The 21,891-nt window shown below is 44.9% G+C and overlaps 1 protein-coding gene across 4 annotated transcripts in view; it reads right to left on the bottom strand.

Annotated features, from left to right (window-relative positions):
- Window positions 1–21,891, bottom strand: part of CDK12 (cyclin dependent kinase 12) — a 301,155-nt gene that overhangs the window by 259,795 nt on the left and 19,469 nt on the right. For all 4 annotated transcript variants that reach the window (XM_077252347.1, XM_077252346.1, XM_077252349.1 and 1 more), the window contains exons 3-4: window positions 16,983–17,159; window positions 16,236–16,375 (exon numbers count right to left, since the gene is read on the bottom strand). In XM_077252347.1, coding sequence (XP_077108462.1) covers window positions 16,236–16,375; window positions 16,983–17,159 — 317 coding nt within the window. The remainder of the gene's footprint in view (window positions 1–16,235; window positions 16,376–16,982; window positions 17,160–21,891) is intronic.

Genomic DNA, 21,891 nt, shown 5'->3' with positions numbered 1-21,891 from the left:
TGAAGTACAATATGTCACGAGAAAACAATGTCAGAATCACCGGGATCCGTTGAAGCGTTATAACCTCATAAAGGGACAGTGGTCAGAATTGTAAAAACTGGCCTGGTCATTAACGTGCAAACCACCCTTGGGGGGTAAAGGGGTTAATAGGGGACAGGAAGCACAAAGAGGTTAAAAGCCCCTCCCACCTCCTAATCGCCAGTGACTTACTACTAACACCATAGCACAGGTTACAGGAACATAGGGAGGGAATTAGTGCTGTCGTGGAAGGGTCCTAGAAATTGAATTACTGGTATGTCTAATTCTATTTTCTCCAGTCACCATCCACGACAGCATAGGAGGAGTGCCAACCAATTCTGCACTGCGGGAAGGGGGGGGGTTCAATGTCCTGACGAACTTTTAGGCCGAAGGCTAAATCCCTATTGGACAATAAGTCCAATCTATAGTGTATGGTAAAGGTATGAAACAAAGACCACGTAGCGGTCCTGCAAATCTGCTCAGTGGATGCGCCAGCTTTCTCAGCCCAGGAGGCCAAGATAGATCTTGTAGAATGAGCCTGGGGGGACTGGGGGGGGGGGGTCATTGTGTTCTGGGCTAAATATACGTCAGACATATCCCTCTTGATCCAATTTGTGATGGTGCCCTTTGCCACCTTCTTACCCCTACTTCGACCTGATGGATGAACGAACAGATTCTGGTAAATTCTCCACGATTTGGTTTGTTCCAGGTAGTATAAAACCATTCGTCGCACATCAAGAGTATGAAATTCCTCTTCTCTTGAATTTATTGGATTCTGGCAAAAGGAGGGGAGCACGATGTCCTGTGAAAGGTTAAAATCTGACAACTTTGGGCAAAAAAGATGGATCAAGATGGAGAACTAAACTATCGTCTCTGATTATTAAATAAGGTTCTCTTATAGTCAATGCCTGCAGCTCCCCTACACGTCTCGCCGTAGTAATGGCTACTAGGAAGGCTGCTTTGAAAGAAAGAAGCTGAGGGGTAGAGGAGGATAAAGGTTCAAATGGGGGTTGTGTGAGGCCCTTGAGGACTATATTTAGATCCCATGAAGGGATAACAGGCTATTTCCTGTGACACCGTCTAAAGCCAGTCTCACACGTCCAGATAATTCCGGTACCGGAAAAATCGGTACCGGAGTTATCCGTGTCCGTGTGCTCACGTGGCACATCAGTGTGGCACACGTGCGGCAGCCGTGTGCCGACTGAGGACTACACGGACCGTGCAGGAGACAGCGCTAGAGTTAAGCGCTGTCCCCTGCTTTGGGTGCTGAAGCCAGCATTCATTCCTTCTCCCCAGCAGCGTTCGCTGGAGAGAAGGAATGAAAAATCAAGGTTTTTTTTATTTTTTTTGTGTTTAAAATAAAGTTCGTGGTCACCTCCCGCCTCCCACCCCCTGTGCGCCCGCCCGCTTGCATTAAAATACTCACCCAGCTCCCGTGATGTCTCCTCTCAGCGCCGGCAGCTTGTCCTGTGTGAGCGGTCACGTGGTACCGCTCATTACAGTGATGAATATGCGGCTCCACTGGATGCAGATGCCCTGCCCCAGATGTAGGTCACTGTGACATTATCCTGGAGAACACCCTTGGCGCTGAAGAAATGCCGAAGGGGAGCACATTGTAATGGTAGTGTTTCACCTGCTGATTTTGTAAGGTGAAACATAGCTACCGATTCTAGCTAATCGGTATTCAGACGTGTCCGCTCTTTGCCAGTCGTTACACTGGCTGCCCATTCATTATAGAATCCAATTCAAACTTCTTCTCACCCACAAAGCTCTCCACAGTGTGGCACCCCCTTACATCTCCTCCCTCATTTTGGTCTATCGGCCTAACAGACCACTGCGCTCTGCAAACAGCTTTCGACTAACCTCTGTAATCTGTACCTCCCACTCCCGACTCCAAGACTTCTCCCGTTCTGCGCCAATCCTCTGGAATCCTCTACCCCAAGATATTAGGACCATCCACAGTTTGCATAGTTTCAGGCCCTCCCTCAAAACACATTTGTTCAGAGCGGCCTATCACATTCACTAATCAAAGTCATTTTATGTTTGTGTGTGTGTGTAGCCCACTCACTACTTCCATCTATCCCCCACCACCTGAAGATGGCTGGACCATCATTGTAAATACACACCTGTACTTTGTATCTCCCCCACCTCATTGTAGATTGTAAGCTCTCACGAGCAGGGTCATCTTATTTTGCTTTAATTATTGTATTGTTAACGTTGTTACTTATGACTGTTGCGTTTGAAACTGTTAAACTGAAAAGCGCTGCAGAATATGTTGGCGCCATATAACGATTATCATTATTATTATTTTGTAAGACCGCAAATCTCAGGTACTTCCTGTGGCAAGGATGAATTGGGACGTGAAAATAAGCATCCTTCAGGTCGAGGGTAGTATACATAAATGAGGTCGTATCAGTGGAATCGCCAATTTCACTGACTCCATCTTGAACCTGTGGTACACAATATGATGGTTGAGACTAGTGAAGAGCGAATATACTCGTTACTCGAGATTTCCCGAGCACGCTCAGGCGACCAAGTATTTTTTAGTGCTTGGAGATTTAGTTTTCATCGCCGCAGCTGAATGATTTACATTTGTTAGCCAGAATAAGTACATGTGGGAGTTGCCTAGTTGCTAGGGAATCCCCACATGTAATCAAGCTGGCTAAGAGTAATGTAATGTAATGTAAACATGTAATCATTCTGCTGAGGTGAGGAAAACAATCTCCGAACACTAAAAAAAAAAAATACTCGGAGGTCACCAGAGCGTGCTCGGGAAATCTCGAGTAACGAGTATATTCGCTCATCACTAGTTGAGACCTTTCAGTTTATTCCCCCCCCCCCCCCCCCCGAGGGTTTTTTCACGATGAAAAAGAAGCGGGAGTAGTGACCTCTTCCCCGCTTGTTTTGGTACCTGGGAGATTTTGCCTTTGATCTTAGCAGCGCCTGAAGATTCGACATTAATAAGTCTTGGGCTCCCTGAGATGGTAGGGAGGTGACTCAGACCCCGAGGAGGGGAGGATTCGAACTCGATAAGGAGTCCGTCCCTGATAACATTGAGGACCCACCGGCAACTGAAAATTGCCAGCCATTGATGTAGGAAATTTGAAAGCCTCCCTCCTACAGGGTCGGAGTCACTGCTTGTCCTGGTGCTGCTTCTGGGGGACAAGGATGTTCTTGCCCTTCCTTTTAGCGTAGCTCCACCTCCCCGTTTTCCCTTTAACCCTGGCCTGAGGAGTGAGGCAGAGGGGAACGATAAAAACACTTCTTGGCAGGTTTCTGCTCAGGAAGAGTTTTCTTTTTATCTGTAGCTTTCTCCAGAATGTCATCCAGGGTTGGTCCGAAAACATAATCGCCCTGAAAGGGGATGGAACAAAGGTTTAATCTTGGAAGGGACATCCCCACTCCACATTTTAAGCCACAGGGCCCTTCTAGCAGAGTTGGACTGGACCAGGGACCTAGCAGCGATGCGAACTGATTCAGCAGAGGCGTCCGCTAAAAAACCCCTTGCATTCTTAAGCAGCGGGAGGGAGTCTAACAATTCCGCTCTTGAGGTCCCCTGAGAGATATGATTCTCCAACTGATCCATCCATCGAAAAAGGGATCTATTAAACACAGATGGGCGCTATGTTTGTCTTAAGTGAGGAAGTGGAGGTCTCCCAGGACTTTAGCAGGCTCTCCACCTTCCTATTAATTGGGTCCTTAAGCTGGGAACAGTCTTCAAAGGGGAGAACAGTCTTCTTGGCTACTCTTGCTACCTGTACGTCCACTTTAGGAACGCCCCAGTTAACAGATTCACCCTCTAGAGGAAACTTATGCTTAAGCTCAGAGGGGTGTGCTCAGTGTTTTTCCCAGAAACTCCCACTCTTGAGAGATCATGTTTATGATGTTCTCATGGAGAGGGAACCCAATTTGCCTCCCTGCCTTCAATCCTCCAAACACTTCATTTTGGATTGTTTGCGGAACCTGTTCCTCATCCAAGCCCATAGTGTTACGGACTGCACTAATTAATTCCTCCATATATTCCGGTGAGAATAAATTTTTCTTAGCCTAGGATATTTTATGGGACGACGATTCTTCCCATTTCCCTGAGGCCAAGCTGTAAGAGCCCTCAGAATCGGATTCAGAGTCCTCTATTCGGAGCTTCCTCTTCTTAGGACGTGGTCCCAGTGAAGGAGGATGAGGAGGATTGTACCTCCTGTCTGACCAGGGCTAGGATTTCGTCCTGGAGCGAGGGATGCTCAGCCCTAACCACCTTATCCATGCACTCCTGACATAGCTTCTTCTCCCACTGGAATGGAAGCTGCTTAACACTAGAACTATCGGAGGGGTCATTTTGACCCTTTTGCTATTTCTTTTTCCTATAATTTCTAAAATTTTAACAAATAGTTCTGAGTTTTTGTGACTTATTTATTCATGGTAGTGTATATTTTAGGACACAAAAATGAACTGAAACTTTTTCAGGAGCCCGGATTTTACAATTCATACCTATAAGTACTGAAGGGGTCAATTTGACCCCATACATAAAAGTAGTAGTAGGCAAGTCTCCTAATAACAAATACATGAGACTACTCTGACGAAGAATGGTGACATCACTCTTACAGTTTACCAAGGTAAGCCAAATAAGAATGTAATTTTGCTCAATAGTCTTCACCCAGATGTAGCAGTTGGAAACGACAAGAAAAAAAAAAACGGAAACGGTACAATTTTACAATAAAACAAAGGTTGGAGTGGACACAGTAGACCAGATGGTTCGAAAGTACACCACAAAATCTGGAAGCCGCTGATGGCCTGTTCAGGTGTTTTGTAATGTACTTGATTTAGCTGCTATAAACGCAACTATACTCTATAAAACAGCAACTTGGGAGTAAAATTAGCAGACGGGAATTCATTCTTCAGCTTCATGCTATGACCATGTAAAAGGAAAATGCGTGCTGTACTTGATCTTAACACTGTTCCTACTAAGTTAAAATAAATGTTCTTTAATTTGTTGACAACAAAAAAGTTATTTTTACTCCAGAGTCAGTACTTTTGAATGGGGGTCAAAATGACCCCTAATGGTAGTTATAAGTATTATGAAACCTGCGGTAGTTCTAGTTAATGCAGAGGACACATTTAAGGACCATATTAGCAGGGTTTTTGTGGGCAGACTTTTCTCCCTATGAAGAGAGGAGAGACGTATAACTAAGAAGGGACCCACTATCACTGCCATAAGACCCGGACTAAAACCCCTTCCACAGACTTACTGAGGCAGCACTGGGCTCTGCAGATGCAGGACAGGAAGCAGACACCATCCATGATTGCAGGGATAAGCCTTACCCGGAGGTGTCTTCTGGCAGGTTTATATAAAGATAAACCCTGCCATCAGCGCTAACGATTTTTCCCCTCCGAGTCTTGAGCAGGCTTCGCTGTGCTCTGCACGCCGATCAGGCATCTGGCCGCACAGGAAGCACATGCGTTCCACCGTGGAACGCAAGGCCCGGAAGTGACTTGCGCCATCGAGTGATGTCACTTCCGAGTCGCCGAACAGCGGGCTGACGAGGAGGGAAGCCGGAGATCTCGGGACCGCTCCGACCATGGGGATCACTGACCCGCTTTACCCCCAGCGGAGGTGCAGGTGGGCCAGGAAGGTCCCAGAATCCACCGCAAGCGAGGAGACAGGGAGTAGGATGGAGGACGAAGGCAGAGCCCATGACCACCCCACTGCCTGGCTACATAATACAGGTACACTGCAGCACCGACCACGCAGTATACACAAAAAACCTCTCCATGCCCCATGGGGGACAGGAAAGACAATGGCGAATTGGAGGCGGGAGAGGCTTTTAACCCCTTTGTGCTTCCTGTCCCCCATTAGGGCGTGGAGACAACTTCCTATGTTGTCGTGGAAGGTGACTGGAGAAAAATGAAATAGTCACCTCTCCTTACCGGCCGCTGCTCTGTTCCGGACTTCTCAGCGTCGCTATCTCCTGGCTATCTGTGACTGTTCAGACAGAGTTGTGATGTCATCGCACCTTCTGACCTGAAACATCAGAGTCAGAAGACGTGGAAGACGACGCAGCTCAGGAACGGGGAGAGGTAAGTACTGCAAGCGTCGGTGCCCCGAGGGATCCATTCACTATAATGAGGCAGCAGAGTTACTCTAGACACCCGTCTGGCCTCTGTTCAGCGGTGTCCTTCTTAATGCAATCCTAAAAAGACAGACACCGCCAGATCACAGGCCCTATGGCATCCACAGTGCCTCCGCCTGCCTCATTATAGGAAATCTTCCGCCAGAGGTTGTCTGAATCACGTATTACCGAGATTTACATGGAAATCCCGGTGTAAGAGCTCAGCACAGAGCACAAGATAATGTGCGCCGAAGCCTTACTGCGATCTTTGGGAGGCAGAATGAACAAAACAGCAGATGAAGATTTGGTTTTATTAATTTTATACTGCACTTTATAGGTGACTTTATTCTTCGGTCGTGCGATTCCAGCAATACCAGATTTATATCGGGTTTTTATGTTTGGCTACTGTCATACACAAAAAAACGCTTTTTATTTAAAAAACTAGGCATCACCATATTTTGAGTTATAATTTTGGCCCACAGAGTTGTGAGGGTGTATTTTTTGTGGAATGAGTCAACGTTTTTATTAGTAGCATTGTCAGACATATGACATTTTTTGATCGCTTTCTATTCCGATTTTTGTGATGCAGAATGAACAAAACAGTAATTCTGTAATTACAGCGATACCACAGTTATACAGTTTTTCATGTTTTGGCGCTTTTACACAAAATAGGGATTTTTGTGTACTCACCGTAAAATCCTCTTCTCCGAGCCAATCATTGGGGGACACAGACCGTGAGGGTGTATGCTGCTGCCACTAGGAGGCTGACACTAAGTGATACAAAGAAAGTTAGCTCCTCCCCTGCAGTATACACCCTCCTGCTGGCTCTCAGCTAACCAGTTCGGTGCAAAAGCAGTAGGAGATCAATAACAACATATGAGCATATAGCATGTCACATTATATTTATGAGAGTATAGGATGTCAAATTATAAAATAAGCACAAGCTATTAATAGGGTGGGAACTGTGTCCCTCAATGATTGGCTTGGAGAAAAGGATTTTACGGTGAGAACACAAAAATCCCTATTTCTCCTACGCCTCATTGGGGGACACAGACCGTGGGACGTCCCAAAGCAGTCCCTGGGTGGGGACAACATCAGATCAGACCCTGTGTAACCGCTACTTACAAGTGCGACATCGCGGCCTGCAGAGTCCGCCTGTCCAAACTCACGTCTGTGAAAGTCTTGGAATTATAGTGCTTCAAGAATGCCTGCGGACTGGACGAACCAGCAAGCTTGCAGTCGTGCTGTGCCGACGCCTGGTGCCTAGAATCCAAGAAACCTCGATAGACAGGGAGATAGGCTGACATCTAACACGGAAGAACTCCTGGATGGTGTAAAGAAATCTACCAAGCTAACATGGCCGATGAAACGGCTAAACCCTTCCTGTAACCGTCAGGAAGCAGTCCTCTTACAGTGAAGTAGCCCAAATAAAGTGTCCAACCTTTGGAAGGACGCCGTCCACGAGACGTACCTACTCAGAGGACTCACAACATCCAGAATATGGGAACCCATTCTGTTATGTGGACTGGTGCAGAAAAAGATAAGGGAAGAACGATGCCCTCATAACTGTAGGAATAAAATAGCACCTTGGTAACAGGGGATGGGAATTGCCTGTAGACAACCTTGCCTTGATGGTAATAAGGGAAAAAGGTCTGAAAGAATAGAGCGGCTAGCTCCGAAGACTCGTTAGGATGAGGAGATCGCAGAGAAAAAAGGGTGATCTTCCCTGATAGTAAAGTCTGTCCAGCTCAAAAGGAGTCTACTGTAAGACTTCCAGGATCATTAAGGTCCCAAAGATCTAATGGTATGCGATAGGGAAGAACCACATGTGAAGACTCCCTGCGAGGAAGTCCATATTTGCAGTTTTTTTGCAATAAGACGGAAAAATACTAGTTCAGCAAACAAGAAAAAAACCTGACATGGTCAGTGCGGATCTCCCAGGATCACTGGGGCCCTTCATGCTTCCGAAAAGATCTCGGAAGTAGTGAAAGAGGGGTGAAGGAAACTGGTACCATGGAAGAACCAGAGCATGCACTGCGATGGCTTTTGGACATGGAGGCCGAACCATGAACTTAGAGTACATTGGCGTTCAGTCTGGATGCCATCCGACCTACATCCGGAGTGCTCCAGAGAAGACGGATCTGATGGAAGACTTCCTGGTGAAGTTCCCACTCACATGAGGCGGGACCCTGATGGCGTCCGCCACCCATAGTTCTACACCCGAGATGTGTAGTGCTGAGATCACCAGATGATAGATCGTGGCCCAACAGAGAATGTGAAGTACCTCGGCCATGACGCCTGACCGTTGGTACCTGCTAGATGATTGACGTATGTAACAGACGTGGGATTGTCCGATTGAATCAGATGGGGTGACCCGCCAGAAGGCAGTGGGGACCTGCTGTAGAAGTAATGGCTGAGCGGAGGAACTCCATCTGAAGGAGGACCTTGTCAAGCTTGGTAGAAGTTTGAGGTTCAGGGTCGGTCTTACTTTTCGGTCCCAATTTTGGAACCAAGATCCCTTAGATCTAGACCGTCCTGGACAACTGATCCACTGCTGGTTGGGTCTATTGGAAATCAAAATAGTTAAGGTCTCTGACCAAGAGACCATTGCTCTAGCAACACATGCGGCGGCTAAGGGAGGGTAGAGCGCTGAACTGGAGGCCGCAAGACGGAACGAACTAGATTTGCTATCTGACAGTCCGTTGTATTTTTAATTGATGACCCATCGGGTAGGGATACTGGTAGGTATACCACAGGAGATTCTACCCAGTTAATATGCCAAGTGGCAGAATGCGTGGCTGCATGCAGAAGGAGGAAAAACCGTCTCTTACTATCGCCGCTCTCTTTTGATTGTGCGGAGTTAAAACTGTGAACCCTCGATCCACCATCCTCTTAACAGGGAAATGGAGAGGGATCGTTCGCCTTCTTGCATCATCTGCTAAATAGTGGAGATGCAGAGGGGGGTGTTCGGACGCCAAAAAAAGGACCCTCAGTACATCCACAGAGTTAAGGTCCCTGGGTGGACAGGGCTGGTTGTCCGGCGTTAGGCCTGGCTGTAGAAGAGGATACATGGAGACGACACTCCATGTGCTCGTCTATTGCTGGTGTGGGGAGATCAGTGTCCTTTAAAAGGACCCGTCGCCCTTAAGAATCAGACCAGGCATGGCATCTCATGTCTTAGGGAGGGAACACCCCGCGTGTTTGCATATTGGCTGAAAAAGGATACCGCGCATGCAGAGGCTTCTGTCCAGTGGATCGCTTATCTGGACGCTTCCTGTCCGGGTGAATGGCAGATGCTATGCGAGGGAGTTTAGTTTCCTCATGAGGGTCGCTGCGTGATCTAGAGTAGAATCGAAGTCCTCGTCAATCTACAGAGACTGGTTAATGATATAAATAGGTGAATCCATCCTTTTCTGAAGTTCTGGTGAGTCCAGAACCAAGGCAATATCCGATCCATATTCAAAGACTTGTTCTCAGCAAATCATTGGTGAGGGATCAGGAAATGAAACTTCCGTTTTCTAGACGCCTGTACGTTTCTAGAATACTTGCGGTCCCTGCTAGCCGACGGCTTTAAGACCAGGAATACTGGTCATGCGCCTTTAAGACCAGGGAATGCTGGTCATGCGCCTTTAAGACCAGGAATACTGGTCATGGTGCCTTTAAGACTAGGAATACTGGTCATGTGGCAGGAAATACTGGTCATGTTAAGTACAGGGGGAAGATGCAGGGGAAGATAGCAGTACTTCCTTACCCGAATGCAGAGTCGCTGTGCCCCTTTAATACAAAACCATAGCGTGTGTGTGTGTGTGTGTGTGTGTGTGTGTGTGTGTGTGTGTGTGTGTGTGTGTGTGTGTGTGTGTGTGTGTGTGTGTTCGCTCTGGCAGGGTGGACCAAGATGGACACCAGAGTTGCAGAGGTGGTAAAGTCTCGCAGAGAGCGAGATGCGCCAATTCGGGGGGCGGAGCCACATACATGATGTGGGCGGAGCCTCGTGACTTCCATAAATAGCCGGGGCCTAAATTTCTACAGCTGGCATGAGCAATACCAGCGTTGCTGAGGGAAGTGATCGCTGCAGTACCAGGGAAGACGCGCCCGTAAAGGTGGGCGGAGCCGCCTTAGCGCGCCATAGATGCAGCCTACACATCGGCCGAAGCCGGGGGCTAAATTTTTGCAGCCAGCAAGAGCGTTACCGCAGGGAGGTGGGCCACAGGGAAGCTGAGGCTGCCTGTCAGCATATGAATATCCCCATTGCAGAGGCCCATCGCTGACTGGATCCACTAACCATCATGGAGCCGCCACGATGACTGGGTTTCAGCGCCGAGGAAAGCGCGCGCACTCTTTGTTCTGCTGCAGGTCAGGTATTGCATCGTGGACGGTGCAGGGATAAACCTCAATCCATCATCCCTTTGTTAGGGAGGTGGAGGGACTGTCCGCCTCCTTGTGCCATCCGCTTTAGAAGTGGTGGGACAGTGGGGGCTGCTCGGACGCCATAGAGAGGGGCCTCTGTACATCCACGTAGTTCGGCCCCCGGGTGGACAGGGCCAGTTGTCCGGCTATAGGCCTGGCTCCAGGAGAGGATACATGGAGGCGACACTCCATGGGGTCGCCTGCTGCTGGTGTGGGGAGATTGGGACCGTGAAGGAACCGTCGCCCCTGAAGTGAGCTCAGGCATAGTTTCCCACATCGCAGGAGAGGGTACGGGGAGGTATACTCGGCGTTCTCGCCTGTTGATGATTCGGGGGGAGATCAAAACCTTGAAAGGATCCGTCGCCCCTTCACTCCCTTAATTAAAAAATAAAAATTTACTGAAAAGTAAAAAATAAAATAAAAACATTGGGGTCTGAACCAGACCCAAGTGCCTCCTACAGACACTAAGCAAGAACTGGTTAGCTGAGAGCCAGCAGGAGGGTGTATACTGCAGGGGAGGAGATCACTTTCTTTGTATTAGTGTCAGCCTCCTAGTGGCAGCAGCATACACCGTCACGGTCTGTGTCCCCCAATGAGGCACAGGAGAAAATTTTTTATAGAGAAAATTAATTTTGCATCGCTTTATTCTGAGAGGTGTAACTTATTTTTCTGCTGATGGAGCTGTATCGCGGTTTATTCCACTTTTTGTTCATCGGTATAATAAACCATTGTTATTTACTTTTTATGGTGTTCACTAAAGGGGTTAACTAGTGGGACAGTTTTATGGGTCGGGTTGTTGCGGACGTGGCGATACCAAACATGTACTTTTATTGTTCATATTTTTTCATATTAAATTTATTTAACCCCTTTACCCCCAAAGGTGATTTGCACGTTAATGACTAGGCCAATTTTTACAATTCTGACCACTGTCCCTTTATGAGGTTATAACTCTGGAACGCTTCAACAGATCCCGGTCATTCTGACATTGTTTTCTCGCGACATATTGTACTTCATGATAGTAGTAAAATTTCTTTGATATTACCTGCGTTTATTTGTGAAAAAATAAAAAAATTAATTTGGAGAAAATTTCACAATTTCCCAACTTTGAATTTTTATGCAATTAAATCACAGAGATATGTCACACAAAGTACTTAATAAGTAACATTTCCCACATGTCTACTTTACATCAGCACAATTTTGAAACCATATTTTTTTTGTTAGGGAGTTATAAGGGTTAAAAGTTGACAAGCAATTTCTCATTTTTACAACACCATTTTGTTTTTAGGGACCACATCTCATTTGAAGTCATTATGAGGGGTCTATATGATAGAAAATAACCAAGTGTGACACCATTCTAAAAGCTGCACCCCTCAAGATGCTCAAAACCCCATTCAAGAAGTTTATTAACCCTTCAGGTGTTTCACAGGAATTTTTGGAATGTTTAAATAAAAATGAACATCTAACTTTTTTTCACAAATAATTTTCTTCAGCTTCAATTTGTTTTATTTTACCAAGGGTAACAGGAGAAAATGGACCACAAAAGTTGTTGTACAATTTGCCCTGAGTACGCCGATGCCCCATACGTGGGGGTAAACCACTGTTTGGGCGCATGGCAGAGCTCGGAAGGGAAGGAGCACGATTTGACTTTCCAATGCAAAATTGACTAGAATTGAGATGGGACGCCATGTTGCGTTTGGAGAGCCCCTGATGTGCCTAAACATTGAAACCCCCCACAAGTGACACCATTTTGGAAAGTAGACCCCCTAAGGAACTCATGTAGATGTGTGGTGAGCACTTTGACCCATTAAGTGATTCACAGAAGTTTATAATACAGAGCCGTAAAAATAAAAAAATCATTTTTTCACAAAAATGATCTTTTCGCCCCCCAATTTTTTATTTTCCCAAGGGTAAGAGAGGAAATTGGACCCCAAAATTTGTTGTACAATTTGTCCTGAGTACGCTGATACCCCATATGTGGGGGTAAACCACTGTTTGGGTGCATGTCAGAGCTCGGAAGGGAAGGAGCGCCATTTGACTTTTCAATGCAAAATTGACAGGAATTGAGATGGGACGCCATGTTGCGTTTGGAGAGCCACTGATGTGCCTAAACATTGAAACCCCCCACAAGTGACACCATTTTGGAAAGTGGACCCCTAAGGAACTCATCTAGATGTGTTGTGAGAGCTTTGAACTCCCAAGTGTTTCACTACAGTTTATAATGCAGAGCAGTGAAAATAAAAATTCTTTTTTTTTTTTTTTTCCACAAAAATTATTTTTTAGCCCCCAGTTTTGTATTTTTCCAAGGTAACAGTTGAAATTGGACCCCAAACCTTGTTGTCCAATTTGTCCTGAGTACGCTGATACCCCATATGTGGGGGGGGGAACCACCGTTTGAGCGCATGGCAGAGCTCGGAAGGGAAGGAGCATCATTTGGAATGCAGACTTAGATGGATTGGTCTGCAGGCTTCACATTGCGTTTGCAGAGCCCCTAATGTACCTAAACAGTAGAAACCCCCCACAAGTGACTCCATATTGGAAACTAGACCCCCCAAGGAACTTATCTAGATGTGTTGTGAGAACTTTGAACCCCCAAGTGTTTCACTACAGTTTATAATGTAGAGTCGTGAAAATAAAAAAATCCTTTTTTTTCTACAAAAATTATTTTTTAGCCCCCAGTTTTGTATTTTCCCAAGGGTAACAGGAGAAATTGGACCCCAAAAGTTGTTGTCCAATGTGTCCCGAGTACGCTGATACCCCATATGTTGGGGTAAACCCCTGTTTGGGTGCACAGGAGAGCTCGGAAGGGAAGGAGCACCGTTGTACTTTTTCAACTCAGAATTGGCTGGAATTGAGATCGGACGCCATGTCGCGTTTGGAGAGCTCCTGATGTGCCTAAACAGTGGAAACCCCCCCAATTATAACTGAAACCCTAATCCAAACACACCCCTAACCCTAATCTCAACTGTAACCCTAACCACAACCCTAACCCTGACACACCCCTAACCCTAATCCCAACCCTATTCCCAGCCGTAAATGTAATCCAAACCCTAACCCTAACGGGAAAATGGAAATAAAAACATTTTTTTAATTTTTCCTTAACTAAGGGGGTGAAGAGAGGGGGGTTTGATTTACTTTTATAGTGGGTTTTTTAGCAGATTTTTATGATTGGCAGCTGTCACACACTGAAAGACGCTTTTTATTGCCAAAAATATTTTTTGCGTTACCACATTTTGAGAGCTATAATTTTTCCATATTTTGGTCCATAGAGTCATGTGACGTCTTATTTTTTGCGGGACGAGTTGACGTTTTTATTGGTAACATTTTCGGGCACGTGACATTTTTTGATCGCTTTTTATTCCGATTTTTGTGAGGCAGAATGACCAAAAACCCGCTATTCATGAATTTCTTTTGGGGGAGGCGTTTATACCGTTCCGCGTTTGGTAAAATGGATAAAGCAGTTTTATTCTTCGGGTCAGTACGATTACAGCGATACCTCATTTATATCATTTTTTTATGTTTTGGCGCTTTTATACGATAAACTATTTTATAGAAAAAATTATTATTTTTGCATCGCTTTATTCTGAGGACTATAACTTTTGTATTTTTTCTTTGATGACCCTGTATGGCGGCTCGTTTTTTGTGGGACAAGATGACGTTTTCAGCGGTACCATGGTTATTTATATCCGTCTTTTTGATCGCGTGTTATTCCACTTTTTGTTTGGCAGTATGATAATAAAGCGTTGTTTTTTGCCTCTGTTTTTTTTTTTTTTGTTTGTTTTTTTACGGTGTTCACAGAAGGGGTTGGGGTTAACTGGTGGGACAGTTTTATAGGTCGGGTCGTTACGGACGCGACGATACTATACATGTGTGTACTTTTATTGTGTTTTTTTTTTATTTAGATAAAGAAATGTATTTATAGGAACAATTTTTTTTTTTTTTTTTTTTTTTACACACACGTGAATATATATATATTTTTTTACACTATAACATCATGTTATAGTGTAAGATCTCTGATCTGACACTTTGCTGTGCACTGATGTGCACTCCTGGAGGCTTCCCGGCGCCTGCTCTGAGCAGGCGCTGTGAAGCCACCTCCCTGCAGGACCGGATGCAGCAGCCATTTTGGATCCGGGCCTGCTGCAGGGAGGAGGAGGTAAGAGACCCTCGGAGCAACGCGATCACATCGCCCTGCGCGATGCTTCCCTATACCGCCGGAACACTGCGATCATGTTTGATCGCAGTGTGCCGGGGCCGATCGCATATGACGTACTATCCCGTCGGTGGTCATACGGGCCCACCCCACCTCAACGGGATAGAACGTCTAATATGTCAGAAAGGGGTTAAGTGTACAATATATTTCTTTTTTTTTTATGTTTCTACAATTTAAAAAAAAAACAACTTTTACTTTGTCCCACTATGGGACTATCATTTTTTGCAAGCTGATCGCTGGGGATGCAGCAGTAAACTGTCAGCTCTGCACTGACTGAAAAAGTTGCTGATCATGCACTGTGCATAATCAAGCTACTTTCCTAGCTCTGATGTCAGGTCACCATGGCAAGGGTTGGGACCCCACGTCCCTTCGCGGGGTCTCCGAACCAATGGCAGAAGGGCTGTCATCCCTCTATCATTTCCCAAAATGCTGCGATCGAGTTCGATCACAGCATGAAGGGGGTTAAAGTGCTGGGAGCGGTGCGGATCGCTCCTGGCACTTAGTATCAGCTGTCAGAATCAGCCGACAACCGTTGGCAATCAGGCGCATGGCCTGTGTGCATGCAAAATCGCTGGGACGTATCCATACGGCCGAGGTCAATAAGACACAGGTCACAGGGACTTATGGATGCGTCAAGGGTGGGAAAGAGCTTAAACTCTGCAGTGTTAGTATTGCACTGCCAGATTAAAACAAAAGAGTCTGCACCCATATCTATAGAATAGCGGCTGGAGACAGGGGACTGGACAGGTTCCCTTTAACCCCTTAACGACCGTCGATACGCCATTTAACAGTGGCAGTTAAGGGTACTTATGCCTCAGCGCCACTTTTTAACGATTCCGAGAAATAAGTGCATAGCGCCCCCAAGAGTCAGAATTTCTCTGGGATCTAGGCTACCGGGGGTAGCTGAGACCCCAGAGAACATGATTTGGGTCAGTTTTTACCGACCCCAGTGTTGTGATCGCCGAATAACGGCGACCGAAAAAAAAAAAAAAGTCTGATTTCCCACTTAAATTTCTGTCCTCTCTGATGTGATCGCACATCAGCAGAGAGAGAAATGGGGCCCCCTGATACATCCGCAGCAACACTTTGTAAATTTTGTGGGAAAAATGGGAAATCGCTGGTCAACTTTTAACCCTTATAACGTCCTAACAAAAAGTTTGAAAATTGCAAAATTTTGGCCAAATTTCATTTTTTTTTCCATAAATAAACACAAGTCATATCGAAGAAATTTTACCACTAAGATGAAGTACAATATGTCACAAAAAAACAATTCTCAGAATCAGTGGGATCCGTTGAAGCATTCCAGAGTTATTACCTCATAAAGTGACAGTGGTCAGAATTGTAAAAATTGGCTGGGTCATTAAGTACCAAATTGGCTCTGTCCCTAAGGGGTTAATATAACAGACTCACTAAGATAACCACATTACTTAGGTAATAGGCAGCTTTTTTCCCATTCTTGCACTATATAATTTCTGACATAACTATACATTACTTACCAGTGTCTTTGTCCTTGGCTTTATACACTTGTCCATAGGTCCCTTCTCCAATGATGCCAATAATGTCAAACTTGTCCACACATCGCTTTCCCCAATCAATTTCTTTCTGCTTTCTTTCGCCATAGCGGGGACAGCAAATTCTAACACACAAGGACAGAAAACAAGTAAGAACGTTAATATGAATATCTAGGCTGGAACATGTTTGAAGAAAAAGGAAGGATTTGCATTGTCTTAAGTGTTAAGAGAAGATCCTAATTAGTGGCATTTCCTCAATATTCATGCAGCACATCAGATAACCACGGATCGACCAACCCACTGCACGACCAGCTCTACCCTCACCTACTGTATCCTCACCCATTCCTTGTAGATTGTGAGCCATCGCGGGCAGGGTCCTCTCTCCTCCTGTACCAGTCGTGACTTGTATTGTTTAAGATTACTGTACTTGTTTTTATTATGTAAAGCGCCGTGGAATAAATGGCGCTATAATAATAAATAATAATATCCGGCCAAATAAACAGTAAGATAAATCCTGGACTTGAGCATACTGCTGAATGCCACAACCACAAAGTATTGGAAGCAATTTTTCCAAGACACAGATAAAATATAGGACAACCACAGCGTTAACTGCAGATAATTATACAGTGCAGAACATATATACCATATGATTATATAATGGAGGTTATTTTCATCACATAGTGTGGACATATCGATGAGACTAATTTTGTATAGTGGATATTAGAGACTTACTTTGGTCTCTTCCTTAAAGCTTGCTGAGGAGGTGTTGCCGCTTTAGGCTCTGGTGAATCTGGAGGAGATGGATCCCCTCCTAGCAGTTCAGGAGGCAACGGGAGATCAGTGAGAAGATGACGAGGCCTTTTCTCCTTATTCCTCTTGACGGGTTTGAAAGGGATAACTTCCATAGGACTGTGAAAAAGGATAGTTTAGTTAAGCAGAACTGAATTAATTATACAAAAGCAGAGTTCTCAGGAAAACACACTAATTGATTAAAAAGAACAATACAACTAGCTGCCAAATGGATAAGGACCAGTCTCAAACTGGGCTGAAATAAGTGTAAGTCGCCATCTAGACAAAGGGAGTTTCCAAAAAATGCTTTATATTCCATGGGTTTGCAGAGGTTATCAGTAACAAATTGAGCTTTACCATGGCTAGCCTCTCTGCTTATGGTCTTGTTCTTTGTTGCCAAGCTACATCAGTGGCGTCATGACATAACCAAGGCAGCCAATCACTGAGCTCAGCAGTGATGCACAAGTAATCGGTATGATACCGTTGAGCTTTGCAATTGGCTGCAGAAGTCACATGCAGTAGTGATGATGCCATCGATGCAGCCTGTCTATAAAGAACAGGGATAGCAGCAAAGAGGCAAGAGTGAGTAAAGATCAGACTGACTGCAACCTCTCACGTGGTGGCATGCTTTGGAGAGGCTGTGCTTTTACAGCATCAAGTCATTATTCCCTATTAGCATCACATACAGGAAACATTAACACCTCAAAAGGAGCCACTTAGCATCCCACAAATGATGATCCAAAGGTATAAATACAATTTGTGAGGCAACCAAAGCACATATGTGGATATCTAGTGATAAGAGGGGGCGCTGCATTCTACTAGACGCACACACACATTCATAAAGAGGGTAAAAAAAAGTATGGAACACGTCACCAATTTTCTAAGTACGGTAAATATATTTCTAAATGTGCTTTTGACATGAACTTCTCACCAGGATGTCAGTAACAACCCATCCAATACACACAGGCAAAGAAATCAAACCATAGATGCTCATAAATTAAGTAATTTGTGAAAAGTGAAATGAAAAATGACAGGGAAAAGTATTGAACACACTTTTTGAAGTTTGTTTAGTACTTGGTAGAAATGCCCTTTTAGCAAAGACAGCTTCAAGAAGCCTCCTGAATGGAGAAACTAGTTGAACGGATTTGCTCCGGTGTGATTTTAGCCCATTCTTCCACACAAATACTCTTTAGATCCTGTAGGTTCCGTGGACTTTATGAATTCTGAGCTTTAATTCCTTCCATAGATTTTATATTGGATTCAGGTCAGTTGACTGGTGGGCTATTCTAGCAGATTGTCTCTCTCTGAAATCAATTGGAATCAATGGTACTATATAAATAAATAATAATAATAATAATAAAGAATTTCCTTGGCTGTGCATTTGAGATCATTGTTTTACTGAAATGTCCACCCTCGTTTCATCTTCACCATCCTGGTAGATGACAGCAGATTTTAATCAAGAATGTCTCGGTACATTTGTCCATTCATCCTTCCGTCAATCATATGAAGTTTGCCAGTGCCGTATGCTGAAAAACAGCCCCACATCATGATGTTCCCACCTACAAACTTCATTGTTGGTTTGGTGTTTTGGGGGAAATATGCAGTGCCTTTTGGCTCCTAAACATGGTGTGTATTATGGCATACAAAGGGTTCAATTTTGTTTTCATCTGACGAGACTGTATTCTCCCAGTATTTCACAGGCTTGTCTAAGTGTCGTTGAGCAAACTTAAAGCGCTGGAATATGCTTTTTGTTTAGAAATGGAGTCTTGTGTGGTGAGCGTGGATTCAAGCCATGGAGGTTCACTGAAAAAATTGCACCTGCCGACAGGGCCGGTTTTAGACAAAGTGGGGCCCTAGGCAAAAATTTAAAGTGGGGGCCCCAAATGATAACATTGCACTGTGGCCCCCATATTTAGGGGCCTTATATCGGCCAACGGGTCTGCCACTATTAGCTGTACGCAGGGGCATTGCTAGGGTCAGAAAAGATTGGGGGCCCAAGACAAAGAGTTGCCCCAACCCCCTTTTAATTTTTTTTTTAACTCTTCAGATAAAACATTGCTAACTCTGAGAACAGATAATGTAGTAGATGTCACCTGCAGTCCTATGTAACACCACAGATAGACATAGCGTTTCAGACTAAGACTATGTTCACATGCAGCATTTTTTTTTTCAGCAGCCAAAACCTTTTCTATTAGCAGTAAAAATGTTGTGTTCAAAACCCCTGGTTTTCAGCTTGTCTTGTGGTGTTCTTCACACTTTTTTCAGCTTTATTTTGGAGTGAGGATGTTTGTTTTGTCTACAGTATGTTTAAGGCCACGTTCACACGTTGAGTGTTTGGTCAGTATTTCACATCAGCATATGTAAGCCAAAACCAGGAGGGTGAGAAATACAGAAGTGGTGACGTGTTTTTCAGGGTGTGTGCACACGTTGCGGATTTTGCTGTGGATCTGCAGCAGTTTTCCATGCGTTGTACAGCACCATGTAAACCTATGGAAAACAAAATCCGCAGTACACATGCTGCGGAAAATACCACGCGGAAACGCTGCATTGTATTTTCTGCAGCATGTCAATTCTTTGTGCGGATTCCGCAGCGTTTTACACCTGCTCCATAATAGGAATCCGCAGGGGTAAAAACGCTGTTGAAAACCGCACAAAAAACGCGGTAATTCCACGATAAATCCGCGGTAAATCTGCAGGTAAAACTGAAGGGATTTAAAAAGCGCTACAGTTCTGAAATCCAGTCAGAAAACAAACAAGCGCCTGCAGGAGATTTCGGAAATCTCCTGTTTTGCTGGCCTTTGAAAAGCAGCTTTTCGCCATGTTCATATGCAGAATTTTTGCAGCGCTGTCTTCTGCAAATAAGAAGTTTACAGCATTTTACAGCACAAGCAAAAACTGAGATTTTCAGAAATCTCCTGTACACCCTTTTATTTTCCCCTGACTGAATTTCACAACTGCAGCGTTTTTTAAATCTGCAGCATGTCACTTCTAGCAATTTTTTTCACCCGTAGAAAGCAATGAAAAAGTTTTAAAAATGCTGCAAATGTGGCAATGCTGTTTTTCACTGCATTTTTTGTGAATAACACTAACTTTATTAAACATCTACTGTAGACAAAATGCATACTGTAAAAAACAAACAGCAAAAGCTCTAAGGGTATGTGCCCACAGTCAGTTAACGCTGCGGGTCGGCTGCTGTGTACTTGTGCAGCGTCCAACCTGCAGCGGCCAGATGTTACAGTATAGTGGATGGGATTTCAGGAAATTCCATCTCTACTATGCGCGCACCGATACCCGCACCCCACCTGCAGAGACGGACATGGGGCGCATCTCTCCAGGCTGCAGCATGTCAATTTATATGGCGTAGATGCGAGTCTCCACAAGAGAAATCTCACCCCTGCAATGTATAGGACGCAGGGATTCCGCACAGGTCAATGAACGCACACGGAATCACCTGTGTTTAAAAGATGGCAGCACTTTGGACACAGCACATGTCCACTGCATCCAAGGGCTGCCATTTCTGGATCCTCTGCACATACCCTAAAAAAACGGGTGCTTTGAAAGCAGTGTTTTTACTGCCAAGAAAGCAGGCTTTGGCTACAAAAAAAAAAAAAAAATGCACCAAAAACGCTGATTCCTATGGACACCTGTACTATATGTGTATGGTTTACCCTTATTGTTTCACGTGGGAATTCATTTATTTCTAGAAAATAAATACCCTTATTCAGCAGACAATATTCCCGTCTTGTGTCATCCAGACAGTAGTGACAGGAGGTCGCCCTGTCAGATTACCAGCAGTGACTGTGGTCAGAGCCTATGCTGCTCCCTGCTGTATGTGACTGTGAAACCTGATCCTACAGCAAACAGCACAGAGCTCCGGACCACATGAGTAAATCACAGCACTGAGGGGGTCTCCAGGGGGGTTTGGGAGAGATGCCACTGCTGTACACCCTCTGGGCACTTTATACAGGGGCTGCAGAGGTAGGGGGCCCCCTTTCTAGGTGGGGGCCCCAGGCGTCTGCCTGTGCTAAACGCCGGCCCTGCCTGCCGATTCCAGGACCACCTATAGCTCTCCACAGGTGGTCATTGACTCTTCGACAACTCTTCCGATAATTATTTTCACTCCTGTTTGAAATCTTGCAGGGAGCACCTAATAGTGGTCAGTTTATGGGGAAATGATGTTCTTTCCACTTCTGGATTATGGCCCCAACAGTGCTCATTGGGACACCTTCAGTAGTTTAGAAATTATTCTGTACCCAATGCCATCAGTATGTTTTGCTACAATAAGGTTTTGAAGGTCTTAAGATGGCACACTGGTTTTACCCATCATGGGAAGTTTCTTGTGTCTCAATACCAAGGTGCCACACCTTTTTTTATAGGCTATCAGTTTAACCAGCTGATATTTTTCACTAAGTGGCAGGATTGTTTTCTAATTACTGGAGATTTCAGCTGGTGTCATGACTTTCCATGGCTTTTTGCACCTCTCCATGTGTTCAATATTTTTTTTTCTTGTGTTATTTCTCATTATTCTAGGGGTGGCACGGTGGCTCAGTGGTTAGCACTGCAGCCTTGCAGCGCTGGAGCCTTGGGATTAAATCCCACCAAGGACAACATCTGCAAGGAGTTTGTATGTCCTCCCCGTTTTGCGTGGGTTTCCTCCGGGTTGTCCGGTTTCCTCTCACATTCCAAAGACATACTGATAGGGAATTTAGATTGTGAGCCCCATCGGGGACAGCGAAAATAATGTGTGCAAATTGTATAGCGCTGCGAGATATGTTAGCGCTATATAAAAAGATTATTATTATACATAAAACTTATTAAATAAACACATGGTTTGATTTGCCTGTGTGGATTG

Source organism: Ranitomeya variabilis, chromosome 4 (assembly GCF_051348905.1).
Source record: "Ranitomeya variabilis isolate aRanVar5 chromosome 4, aRanVar5.hap1, whole genome shotgun sequence".
In the NCBI taxonomy this organism is placed as follows: Eukaryota; Metazoa; Chordata; class Amphibia; order Anura; family Dendrobatidae; genus Ranitomeya; species Ranitomeya variabilis.
Note: the sequence above shows the minus strand (reverse complement) of the source record. Positions and strands in the feature narration are given on the sequence as shown.